At 37.1% G+C, this 13,931-nt stretch overlaps 1 protein-coding gene across 1 annotated transcript in view; it reads left to right on the top strand.

Moving 5' to 3' along the window:
- Positions 1 to 13,931, top strand: part of FBN1 (fibrillin 1) — a 255,857-nt gene that overhangs the window by 33,270 nt on the left and 208,656 nt on the right. Inside the window, exons 2-3 of the mRNA XM_056135363.1 lie at positions 5,422 to 5,504; positions 8,340 to 8,438. Of these exons, the coding sequence (XP_055991338.1) occupies positions 5,422 to 5,504; positions 8,340 to 8,438 (182 nt within the window). The remainder of the gene's footprint in view (positions 1 to 5,421; positions 5,505 to 8,339; positions 8,439 to 13,931) is intronic.

The raw sequence follows: 13,931 nt of genomic DNA, 5'->3' as shown, positions 1-13,931 counted from the left end.
TAAAAAGGATGAAACATACTATGGTGAAGTAGACCATACATTTATTTGTTATTTTACTCTGAGTGTTAGAATACACTCAGGAATAATTTCTGCTTTATCTTTGATTTATTGATGGATTGGTAAATCTACTTACTCAGGCCACCAGGTGAAATATCACACTGTCCACTAAGTACCTGCTTGCTTTAATAGATGTGTTAGAAGCAGGTACTCTAAAGTCAGGATTCCTGAGCTCATCCCCATTCCCTATTTCCAAGCCCAGGACCTTGGGTAGTTTATTTGACCTCCCAAAGTCATGGTTCCTTTTGTGATAAAGATGACAATAAACAAACTTAGCTCAAAGGGTTCCTGTGAGGATGAGATAAAAGAATGATCTTTTTTTAATCTCAAAAATGATGATTATTACTTTAATTAGTGCCTTGAATTAAGTTCTTTTCCCTTTGTAAGAGGGTTTAAAGTAAAGTAAAGTAAAGGCCCTCGCGTTGATCATCGATTTGCTCGAACGGGCCCAGTAACGTCTCCATTGGAGACTTTGTTGTTACTGTGTCTGGCATATCGAATACTCTCGGTAGCTTGCCGGGCTCTCCGAGAGGGGCGGAGGAATCGAACTCGGGTCAGCCATGTTGGCTGCGTGCAAGGCAAACGCCCCACCGCTGTGCTTAAATTACTTTTTTTTCTGATAGAATAGGAGATATGACTGAGGTTTTTGAAAGAGGTATAGAGCTATACTTTCATTTATATAAAAAACGTTTATTAAAATGTATTATTCTTGCGAATGCTTTTTGTGCTAACACAATGGTCTTTTTTTGGGTTTTATTTGGTGGTGGTGGGGGCATATCCTGTGTTGCTCATGGCTGACTCATGGTTCTGCACTCAGGGATCATTCCTCATAGGGCTCCTGGGGTCATGTGGCATTGCGGGGATTAAACCCAGGTTGGCCTCATGTAAGGCAAGTACCTATCTGCTGTACAATTGTTCTGGTCCCAGTCTTTTATAATGAAAATAATCTGACATATATACTTCAGATTGTATGTGTCTTAGTGCTTTCTGAGTTAAATTGGATGTTAATTTATTTCTAGAATAAGACTGATTCCCCCCACCCCCCACTGTGTAAATAGAATGAAGAAATGCCACACAGCTTTGAATGAATTCTGTTAGTTCCCAAGATCAAAACTGGCAGAGATTGCCTGGAGGGGAAAGGGTGTTGCCCCGTTCGCCCTCTCCTCTCTGGAAAGAAAGATGGCGGCCACACGGGAGGCTTGTTTACAGCAGGTATGAGCCGGGGTTGGGGGGCGACGAAAACCTCATGGGAAGGGGGGCGTTTCGGTCCGCCCTTCACGCCCTACCGAGGCCACCAGTTGCCCCCCACGAGCGGCTCTCCAGCACGGCCACGACTCCAGAGCACAGAAACCAATCTCTTAATTATCTGACTTTTAGCAGAAATACTTCCAGGGTTAATAAGTAAAATAGCAGAAATCCAAAACATTTAATTCTTGAACCCAGCTGTAGAAAGCAAATCATTTCACAACGCTTTTTCAGCATGTCTGATTGGGGGGGGGGTAAACTCTAAATAATAATGGTGCATCTTTTATCGAAGCAATGAATCTAGTCAAAGTAGATAGAGTGTTAACTAGAACTCATCTGCCTCACAGGAATTGGGAGGGGTGGGAGGTGGGGTTTTATTGGGGTTCGTGGTAAAAAATAAGTATTGGTAAAGGGAAATGTGTTTGATATTGGCATGATTGAGACCTAAACCTGAAAGCTTTGTAACTTTTCCCACAGTGATTCAATAAATAAATTATATAAAAAAAACTGGCAGAGGAAAAATGTACATCTTTCTGATATATGTCAAGAGGATACTTGACATAGAAATATTTGGTGTTGTTAGCAAATAAATTACGGCAATAATATTATAACAATCATCATTTGAGGATATTGATAGAAACAACAAAAACTAAATAATGTATTATTTATATGGGTGCCTACAGGATAGTATAGGATATGTAGGATGCTTTCCTTGCATGCGTCAGATTGGGGTTTAATCCCCGTCTCCTCATAACCCCATGTGGTCCCTTGAACCTTACCAGGAGTGCCCCCTGAGCACAGAGCCAGAAGTAAGCCCTGAGCACCACTGGTTGTGACCCTAAAACAATAAATAAATAAATAAAATGTTATGTAAAAGAGAAAGTTGTAAATAAACAATAAATCACATTTGAATTTTAAGCCTTGCAATAAAATGAATGTATGCTATCTAATGAAAGTGAACTGTAGTAGAAACAGTATTGTTTCATTCTAATCAAACATGAAGAACTTGACTATATAAAAGGTATTTTCTTAAGAAATACAATGTTTTACATGTAATGTTCTTGCTTTAAATTGAAAAGTGATCAAAATAGTACAGCACAGATTTAAAAAATGAAGTTATGAATGGGCATTCAACACATTCATAGTGAGAAAGCAAAAGAACTCTCTCCAATTCTCCAGATATTAATTTCTTAACAAACCAGAGAAATCCTAATTATTTCTATTTTAGTTCTTCTCATATTTATCTTCATGATACCACCTACTTTGTTATACTTCCGAGTCAAGATTTAAGTGGCTGCTATTGAAATTTTTGCCATTGAAAATAAATATTTAACTTAGATATTTTTAACTTTTCTTTATATATACTCCTTCTCAATTAAGAAACAAATAGAGTTTGACTGTTGCTTTGTGAAGCATTAAATTGTATATTTGTGTATTGTGGTAGAATACACTCATTTGCATTTCTACATTTTATTTCATGATGTGATATGTGCCTGGAGGACATTGAGATGTCTTTACTTTCAGTAAAGTAAATGATGAAAATCTCTACTTTATGCACAGATTTCTTTATTGCTTTTCACATCTTTTCTCTTGATTTGTTTTCCGATTCATCATCTCTCTTCATTTATTTTTATGTGATATGATATGACCTATTTAAATTTGTTTTGTAAATTGAGCCATCTTTTGATTTTTATTTGTGTCTTGATTCTGAACATTTAAAAAAAAACAATAAAGAATAGCTGTTTTCCTGTGATCTTTCAAATTCCCCGGAAAATATTTTGAGTGTCTTTCTTGGAGGGACTGAAATGGTTGATCCTGGATTCTTAACTTTTTCCACCCTGTTATGTGTTGTTACTCCATAAATATACTCATTTTTCTCAGACAACATGTCCTGATTTTTGTTTGAAAAACATAGAACTCCAACCACAGGACACCCTGCAAAGGCTCAGACAGAGGGCCTCTGAAGCTCTTCCAGGATTTGGTTTGGGGTTGGACTGGTTCCAGTGGAGTTGTAATAGGCTGTTGTTGGGGAAGATGTGAGGTGGTTGACTTTGGCCTGGTCATCATTTTAGATCGAGAGAACTTTCATGAAGTGTGGAAAGTTTAAGGGTACCCCCATCCTAGGCCCCTACTCTCTCTTCCCTCACACCCCTTACTGAAACTCAGCTTCCCTAGAAAGTTCTGGACACTCTAAAGTTTTTGAGTGCTACTTGTCATGGGAGATACAGAAGAATGAGAACCATTGATTTAAAATTCCAAGTAAAGTCACTTTCCCTTTCTAATATCTTAGATTCCTTTGAAGAACTTATTTAGGTAAGGAGATGATTCTACATTAATGTGCATTAACTTTTTGTTGACATTTTCACGTACAAAACTTTTTATGTTCATTATTCCAACTACCATACTTGTGAAGCATACTGACATGCATGCTTGCACGTGCATGAGCGCTTGTGTGCACGCACACACACACACACACACACACACACAATGTTAAGGCAGATATTTCCTTATTCCAGTGTGTAGAGAAATAAACTAAGGCTCAGAAAGGCTCTAAAAACAAGTATTTATTATATCTTGATCAGGTCATTTTCTGTTGAACCATTGAGATAGATCTCTGGGCCATTGGGTATAAAGTTAGGGCTTTTCCCCTTGCCTCTTCCATCTTTATTCCAACTTATTTTTCTGACCTCAGCCTCAGTCAGTATGAAGTATATGTTTTGCTTGAAAAATGTACCATGTTCGTGGGGAAACAAAGAGGAGAATAGGACAAAACAAATGGCTAATCTCAGTTCCCATTCTGCAAATGTTTGAAGCTGTGAGTTCAGATGGATTGCAAGAGGTTCTGTGATGTGAAATGTTTTACATACTCACACATTACTGGGTGTATATACCTCAAATGAACATGGCTTTTATTTAATTAATTAATTTATTTATTTATTGCTTTTTGGGTCACACCCAGCAATGCACAGGGGTTACTCCTGGCTCTGCGCTCAGGAATTACCCCTGGCAGTGCTCAGGGGACCATATGGGATGCTGGGAATCTAACCTGGGTTGGCCGCGTTCAAGGTAAACGCCCTACCTGCTGTGCTATTGCTCCAGCCCCTGAACATGGCTTTTAGCTAGCAGTTGTTTTTAAACTTTTACACATATGTCATGGAACTACAGCATTTCTTTTTATCAGCAAGAGTTGGAATATCTTAATTTGTGATGTTGATTACAAAATTTTATACTTATTTTACTAGCCCCTGATCTCAAGAAACTACATCAATATTTAGGCCATGACATGCAGCCAAGTAGAAATGGTGTTTTTGGAGTCTCTGTCTGTATTCTAGTCTCTATCTTAGTTTCTAGTCTCTACCAGTGCAGAATAAGCAGAATCCTTACCAAGTTTCTCCCTTAAATTACTAACTATGGATCATCTAGATGCTGAATGGAGGTTTTACTTCAAGATGTGCGATGAACTTTCTGTAAACAAGAAATTCAGTGTGATATTAACTTTATTTTCTTGCAACAGCCAGTATCAACTGTGCTTCTAAACTTTGGCTAAAGAAATATTTACATGGTTTGTAAATATTTTTATTTACAAAATAAAATATTTTATTTTTTCCTTCACTAATGTCAGAGTTTGCATTCCTGCAATTCTGGTGAAATAAAGAATGCAGTCAGGTTTTAGGGGGAAAATATGCAGATTCAATCAGTAGAAATTTAAAAGCTAACATGATTTTTATGATGCCTTAACTATATTGAAAGGAAGTTTATTGTTTAAATTAGACTCATATGCCTTCACAGATTTTATGTAAATTGTATATAAGTTCATTTTTATGCACATAATTTTTTTAAATATGTGCATTATGATAGATCGCATTACATTTTAGTCTGTGGGTTTTCATTTCCTGAAGTACTACATAAGATGATAAGAAAAAATTTTGTTTGTATCATCATATTTAAGTATTCTAAACATTTAAGCATGCTTTCAGTTTCATAAATTTACTTTTCTCTGTCTGCAAAGATTTATTCTGGTCTTAAGACTCTGGAACTTTTTCTTGACACTGGTCATATATTCCATTTTTTTAAAAAAAGTATATAATTTTTTATTGAATGTTTTTGTTTTTCTTTCAGACCCAATGTCTGTGGATCACGTTATAATGCTTACTGTTGTCCTGGATGGAAAACCTTACCTGGTGGAAATCAGTGTATTGTCCGTAAGTAAAGAGGCAGTCTGCCATTCTCATGTTCTTTCATTGTTTTGGTTGCCTGGAAATGTTCAGTTTTTAGTTCTTTGTAACTGCATCCCATTGGTATGTTTATAGCAGAGACTTCCAGCTAAAAGATTTTCCCATTTTCTCTGACTACAAGTTAGGAAATATCTAACTTGGTCAGACCACTTATATTTAATTTAATGTCTTCCCTTAGAATATTTTTGAGACAGGGAATAGAACCATAGGAATATTTTGATCAACTTTTCATACTATTATATATATATTATGTTTGGCCATATGTGTGGTTAATTCCTTTAATTGGAATTTTTAGAAAGTAATGAGAATATTCTTGCTTTCCTGATTGTAGTTTTTCATTTTGTTGACTACCTGCAAGTGTATTCAAACCTTGTACATTGGATCTAGGTGGTTCAGATTAAAGGTAGAAGTGACAGGATCAGAGAGGGCATCAGATGATCAATGGAAACACTAGGGAGGAACTCAGAGAGTACCCAAGATTCCTTTATGGCTACAGAGATTTATTAAATGTTGAATGATAAATCACATTTCAGGAAAGCTGCTAATTAATGGAGGTAACAAGTTAGGGCTTTTGTCCTTCATGAACTTTTGCAGCTACTATACCTACAAAATAATGTCCATATTAAAAAAAATCTCTGCTAATATAATGGGGAAATTTAGAGCTGAAAGGATATTAAAGAAGCTCTGACTCCACCCACATGATCAAGACCAGTATAAAAAGGTAAAGGCCCTCCCATTGATCGTCGATTTGCTCGAGCGGGCCCAGTAACGTCTCCATTGGAGACTTTGTTGTTACTGTGTTTGGCATATCGAATACTCTCGGTAGCTTGAAGACCAGTATGTGAAAGAAAAATAGGATATTTCAATCAATATTTTCTTAGTGAATAGAAAAAGATAGTTTCTTTTCCAATTCTTGAGTTGAAGCATCTTAGTCATTGGGCTTGTTGCAGTTTATTTCAAGATTAAAGCAGAATCCCTAAAAAAAAGGTGTTTAATGGCATTTGGAGTTTTCTAAAAGAACTTAATGACAGAACTTTTTTGCTGATCTATAGAATTTCTGAGAAATTGGGTTTTCAGGCTATTAATATTTACAGGATTCTTTGACAACTATTTTTAAAGAATTTTCCATTTCCATCCCATGCTCTTTTAATACTTGATCTTACTTTAACTTTGGGTTTTTGGGCCACACCCAGCTGTGCTCAGGGTTTATTTCTGTCTCTGTGCTTAAGTATCATTCTGAAGGGGCTTGGGAGACCATCTGGGCTGCTCAGGATCAAATCTGGGTAGGTAAAGGCAAATACTCTACCTGCTGTACTATCTTTCTGGCCCCTTGGATTCCTTTGGTAATTTATTGCTTTCTCTGAACTGTGTATTTTTACTTTTTTACATATTATGTTTGCATCTTTCAAGATTGTGCAGGAATTTGGGGAGTAGATTTTATCTGTGAGTATCTTAGTCTACTGATAAACATAATTTTTTAATAATGTAAACTCTTTTGATCACTCACAGAAAATTTGGTAGTAATATGATATTGCTTCTTGAAATATCATGAAAATGTTGATATTTCTTTGAAAGATAAGTGAATTCCTGACAATAGAATCAGTATGTTTGTAGTAGATTCCAAACTTCTCCTCTCAGACCATGAAATAATTTACAACATGATTAAACATAGAATAAGAGTTCTCCTTCAATCATATTTTTTTAGTTGGAAGGATAGTGGGATGTAATATATTAGTTTTTTTTTTTTTTGCTTTTTTTGGGGTCATACCCCAGCAATGCACAGGGGTTGCTCCTGGCTCATGCACTCAGGAATTACTCCTGGCGGTGCTCCAGGTACCATACAGGATGCTGGGAATAAAACCCAGGTTGGCCGCATGCAAGGCAATGCCCTACCCAATGTGCTATTACTCCAGCCCCAGTATTTTAGTTTTTGCTTTAGAGTATTTCTGGTCACACCTGGCTGTGATCAGGGCTTACTCCTGGCTCTGTGCTCAGGGGTCACTCCTGGCAATACTTGAAGTACCGAATGTGGTACAAGAGATTGAACTGGGGTCAGTCATATGCAAGACAAGTGCCTTACCCTCTGTACTATTTCTTCAAGCCCAGGTCATAACATTTTATAAAAATTACTAAACATTAATGGTAAAACAGACTCTCAAGAATCTTGCTGTGATTTTATATATTTTAATATTAAAGTTGATTAAAAACAGAGGGGCTGGAGTGATAGCACAGTGGGTAAGGCATTTGCCTTGCATGCTGCCAACCTGGGTTTGATTCCTCCGCCCTCCCTCGGAGAGCCCAGCAAGCTACCAAGAGTTTCTTGCCTGCACGGCATAGCCTGGCAAACTCCCCGTGATGTATTATTTGATATGCCAAAAACACTAACATCAAGTCTCACAATTTGTTGTGAGGCGTTACTTGAGCCCACTCGAGCAAATCGATGAACAACGGGAGGACAATGCAGTGCTATAAAAACAGAATGATTGCAGGCATATAAATATATTTTCATGCAGGACTTCTGTTTTCTTGTCAGAGAATGTCCTGGTTTTTGATAGATTGCCATGAAAGTAGAAGAGAAGCTGCATTATAAACAAGGGAGTTACAGAATTTTACAGTCAAAATTTATTTAGCTGTGCAGATTTGTATAGTAAATGAATAAACTTGAAGCCTAAGGTTACATAAGTCAGGATAGCAAAGTGAAAAAGGAGTCTAAGAACCCACATTTCCTCCTTTGAGGGCTGCGTCCTGTAAATCACTATGCTCTGAATCTATGAGCTAACAGACCTCTGGTTTTATTCACAGCCATTTGCCGGCATTCCTGTGGGGATGGATTTTGTTCTAGGCCAAATATGTGCACTTGCCCTTCTGGTCAGATATCTCCTTCCTGTGGCTCCCGATCCAGTGAGTATAACATGGCATTATATATAATATTATTTAATGTGGTTATGCTCTATTTTCTCCTAAATTTGCTTTTGGCTTTTTTCTTGCCTGCAATACTTTTTTCCCCCTTCTCCAGAACATCTGCCTTCTCTGTTCTGCTCAAAATATTCGGAATGGCTTTCTTCAATCTGGCATCCCATTTCCTGTCACTCTTTTAGTGAAATTACCTATGGAACATAGTTACTGTGAATATTATAATTCCATCTCCCTCTGCGTGAACATCATCTTATCTGTCTCTGTATCTCCAACATAAACACCATAAAAGATGCTCAGTGAAGTGATTACTTAATGAACTCTTGTAGCTCAAGAAAACTGGCATTCTTCCTTGTGATAATGAAATATTAATATGATTAAACACCTTTAAAAAACTCAAGACCCTTGCCTTTGTAAGAACATGTTGGAAGATGTTTTCATGGAAGTTTTAGAGGGTGGTATATCATGAAGCAAATTTCTTCTCTTTCAGAATTCTGACACTTCATTCATTCTGTGATGCCAAACAAATACCGATAGTTTATAGTTCTGGGCCTTTTGTGCTTGGCTTGTTGTTTCTTGTCTTTAAATGTGGGATTTCATTAGGGATTTAGGGGATATGTGTGAAAGAGACAATTGGTTGTTTACAAAATTGCAATTCATGTCTATATAAATTCTCAACATCTTGGCTATCATCGAAGCACAAAACTTAGCTTTATTTTCCATTTCCCATTTCTAGTGAAAAATTGCAGTCCCCTTAGAGTGTGTTCTGTTATTTTAGAGAAAAAGCTTGTGGAATTAGTGTATTCACTTTTGTCTCTTGTCTCTAAGGAATATGGTCAAGGTTCACTGTGTGTTAACTATGTGTAAGAGTCCTAATGTTTAACCTGCAAGCCAGTGAGCAGGACAGACAAATAGTTCTGGGTTTCAAGTACCCATTCATGTCTTGACATTCATGGATGTAATAGAAACTCAGAGCTTTTATAAAAGTTTTGTGACCATGGAACATTCCAGCGCTGCCTGTGGGGCAAGTGGAAGTGCTGGAGAGTGAAAGGCCCTAGAAACCACTTTTCACCAATGACAAATGAAGAATATTGGTTAAGTACCCCAGACAATTCTACTCTTAGTTATCATAACTATGACCTGTGTTCTGCACTGTCTCCTGAAGTTTCTTAGTAGAATGAATTCCTGCTTCCCACTTTGGCAAAATAGGCTTGCCTATGTATGTTATTAGTTTTTTTCTCTCTCCTGTATACATTTTCCCACTATGTTACCAGTGTTTCATAAAAGTACTTCTTAATTAAATGATTTGAGTGGAAATTATTGTCCTGAAATCTGCTTCTGGTGGAACACAATAAAAGAGAACCTTGTGCTAAAATATAGCCAGTTGCAGACTAGCAGAGAATGGCACTGAAACTCGTTTTCGTAACACATCACGAATGACATACTTCCTCAGCTTGGTTTTGAATGTGCGTCATCTAAACAACATCAGGTTCTTTCTACATACCATGGTACCTGAGCTGGGTAAGTAGAGAGCAGCAGAGAGGCAGCAGATGGTACTTTGAGGAGCTTGTCGGACATCTTTGCTGCTATCAAAATGATTCCCATTGGTCAGGAGCAAGAGATGGAATTTAGATATCAAATTAGGATCAGAGCCATATCTCAGGTTGGCCTTTGAACCAAGTAACAGATATGCACTCCTCAGGGAAAAGGAAGTAAGCCAGATGGCAAAAGCAGATGGATATGCAGCTGGAAAAATCTTTAGCAGTCATGTGTACTGATGATTTTTCTGTCAAATAAAAACCATAAGATGTGGAGATGGGATGTTAACAAGATCAGAGGGAAGAGTTGTGTCACTTGTAGACTTTTTGCTAGCAGGGAGATGGAAGGAATATTGTGGTGAGATCCTGTGTGTCAGATTTAGGCTAGAGATTTAAGACGTGCAGGGGTTATTCTGTGAGTACCAAGTCTAAGACTTGTGGATTGTATTTTCTGAAGAGGCTGAGATCAATGTATGATAGCTGGATATCGAACAAAGTGTCCAAGTACTTTGTTGATGATAGTGGTATAAAGTAGAGAATATAATTTTATTAGGATCTTTGAGGGATTTAGAGCCTTTAAAATTATTGTTTGAGATCCTACCTCAACTAATATTGTCTATACAACTTGTATAACTAAAAACGGCAGAAAGTTTCAAAATGAGGGTCCCTGGTTAGAATCAAAATTCCTTTCAGTCATCGTACAGATCCTCCAAGCCATGTTATGTTAGACATAAATGTGGACATAATGATTTGATAATTACATTAGCAGAATAACACAACTGAGTGAATTGTTTTCATTCACTTCCCACAGCTCTACTAAAAGTGGGGGAACTTCAGATTATTTTACTAATGTTATCTATGGGAAAATTTATACTTACAGGGGCAATAGGAGTAAAGGAGATATAAGAAAAATCATGGGGCCAGTAGGGCCTTCTCTCTTCCTTATTTGAAATAAATTAAAGGAGGGTTGGTTTTAGACTTGCTTGCCATGTTACTGAGACTACAAGTGATCTCTTAGTGTCTTGAATGAGAGATTGTATTTCCAGAAGATCCGAATTATAATCCAGCAATTTCCTGGCATCCTAGCAAGATGTAACTGTTCTCACCTGTCTATATCTACAAAACAATTGTTTGGGATCTGCATAGGAATTGCATTAAGCCACTCTATCTCTGGGAAGTACTGACATTTTTACCCAGTGGAACCTCTGACACTTTGATAAAAAGTTATGACATTCATCTTTTCTTCACTTCAGTAAGAATTTGGGCTGCTTGCCCTCCCCACATGACCCCAACCTCTTAGGGTATAGAAGGCCAAAGGGAGATTCTAGAGGAGCACATGGTTGAGTTTGCTTGCATCCAGCAGATGAAAAAGCACAAGGTCACGCTCAGAGGATGGGGCAGTGGTGGTGTTGTGGCTAGTTGGGTAAAGTGGCCTGGAAAGTTTTTTCAGGGATATGCAGGATTTGTCTGAGCTGGGAGGAGAGAAGTGAGTGGAATATTCTGACTTATCACTAGAAATAGTTTAGTGCTTTCTTAAGAGGTGCCTTATTTCACTATGCATTTTCCATATTTTTCTTTCATTGTTTTTTATTTCCCCTGTATTTGTGAAGTTGATCTTCCTATGGGCAGGACATAAATGGATGCATTTAAGAAAAATGTCATTGCTGTTATCTCTCCAAGTGAAAATTGTTTTTGTCCCGCAGTGAACCTGACTCCTCCTGTGAACTCCTTATGGTCTCAGGTGGGAGTCCAGGAATTAGTTTAGAATTTTCCTTTGTGTTTTTTCTATTGCTCAAATAAAAGTCACGTGCTGACCATACAAATACTTATTTGCAATTTTTTCCTCATGTTCTTTCTGGCTATCTTGCTTGCCAAGATAATAGCAGGTCTTTGGAACCATTCCCAACTCTAACTAGGCTAAAAAGAAATATGGCCCAAGGTATTTATATACATATGCCAGCCCTGTGTTTTTTTTTATTCTAGAGGCCTACTTACATTGTACTCTTCAGAAGAATTAACTAATACTAGGTGATAACCTAAATAAATCCCCCCCCCCCCCAGTTTTTGGTGGGGAGTTCACACCTGGCTGTACTCAGGGATTACACCTGATTCTGTGCTCAGGCATCACTTCTGGTGGTGCTCAAGGGACCAGATAGGCTGCCTGGAACCAAATCCAGATCAGCTGTGTGCAAGTCTTAACCCTGCATGCACTGTCTCTTTGGATCAAGTTTCTTCTCTTTCACATGCCTGGCAAGTGGAAGGCATTCATTAACTGTTTTTTAAATGACAGCCTTTCATTCTCTAGAACAAACATATAATTCTTTTGGGATTCTTTGTGGATTTAGGTTAATGGCAACATTTCCTGTTATTTCTAGAATATTAAAGCTTACTTGCAACCCTTTAAGCTAACTGTCCATCTTCAGACGGAAACTCCTCACAGGACCTAGGGCTCTCAGGGTTAATTGCATACGACAGTACAGGCCTGCATACTGACACTTGGACTTCCCCAGTACTTCAGTTTCTGGCAAAATATGAACAAAGATTGAGTTTAGAAATATATTCTGCCTTGGGGAATTTAAAACAGCCAGTGAATTCAGAGTATCCTCATGCATTTAAATGGAGCCACCCCTTTTTTTTTTTGCGGTTCACTGTTTCTAGAGACACAGAACTTAGTCTCCTAATTGCCAAATATCTGGAATTGTTCAAACCAGATAAAAGATTGGAATAAGAGGCAACTACAGAACCCAATAAAAATTAATTTATGTAATGTATATTATAAGATCTATATATATTATCCTCTCTAAGTGGCTTCTCTTTGTATAGTGCAGCTGCATACTTAATTTTCTCAGTTTTTTACAGAAATTCCTAATGATTGCTCCCATCTTGAAAGAAATAACCCCCACCCCCCAAAAAAAGACTCACAAAGAATGAGAAATTTTTTTATGGTCAACATGTTTGTGGGAGATCAGGTGATTCTGATCCTATTGGCTGGGATCAGAATCACCTGATTCTGATAGTTCAGTGGTAGAGCCTTGCACATATTGGTTGTGTGTAAAACAAAATCTAGGCATTCCGCCCCCAAACTCTGTTATTTTTTGGTGAGTTAGCTCCTCTAATCCAAGGATTGCTTTTTTTTGGGGGTGGGGAAAGGGAGTCGGGACCATTTCTTCTTGTCTTATAAGTTTCTCCTAGTTTTTTTTTTATTTTAAAGAAGAAAGAATATTTTATGTCAGAAAAAGTTCATATGAAAGAACAGGGTAGAACAAATATATAGAATTGTATCAGAGAGATTTTCATTCTCTTTCATTTAAACATGAACTTACTTTTTATCCCAGAAGGAAGAATTCATTCTATTTTTCAAATCGAGCAAATAATGTAAAGTGAGTATTTAAACCACTGTTAATTTTTTTTTTTTTATCTGAAAGTAGCTAAATGGCTTTGTAGCTCATGTGGAAATGGAAATTAGTTCTTGGCATGAGCCACTTTAATTGAAATCAGTTTGTGGGTTGAGTTCCTATGCTGCTTGACAGATGACATCATTTCCTGTGCTTTCCCAATTCTCACTGTTTTTCTAAGATATGATGAAGCTAAGTATAACTTCAAATTTAAAAGCAACTGTATACCTTTTCCTGTCCTACTTAGAACATCATCCAAATTTTTACCAAATAATATTTTTGTGTGTAATTGTAGGGTTTTTTTTTTAATTTCTTTTTTAGTTCAAAAGCATTTTGGCTGAGACATTTTCACAGAATGTCATAGGAGCCTAAAATAACAGTTTGTTTAAATAAGTTTCCTGGGTTGCTTGACTTTTATAATAGTGTTCCAAGAAAGGAGTTATTTATTCTGTTATCATGGGGAAATAAAGATAAAAATATATTTAATAGCAGCCTAGTTTGGGTTGTATTAGTGCTTAGAATACAATGGGCATCTGCTCACTCTCATT

The sequence above is a fragment of the Sorex fumeus genome, unplaced genomic scaffold, assembly GCF_029834395.1.
Source record: "Sorex fumeus unplaced genomic scaffold, SorFum_2.1 ptg000111l, whole genome shotgun sequence".
Classification (NCBI taxonomy): Eukaryota; Metazoa; Chordata; class Mammalia; order Eulipotyphla; family Soricidae; genus Sorex; species Sorex fumeus.
This window is presented reverse-complemented; position numbering and strand designations above follow the sequence as displayed.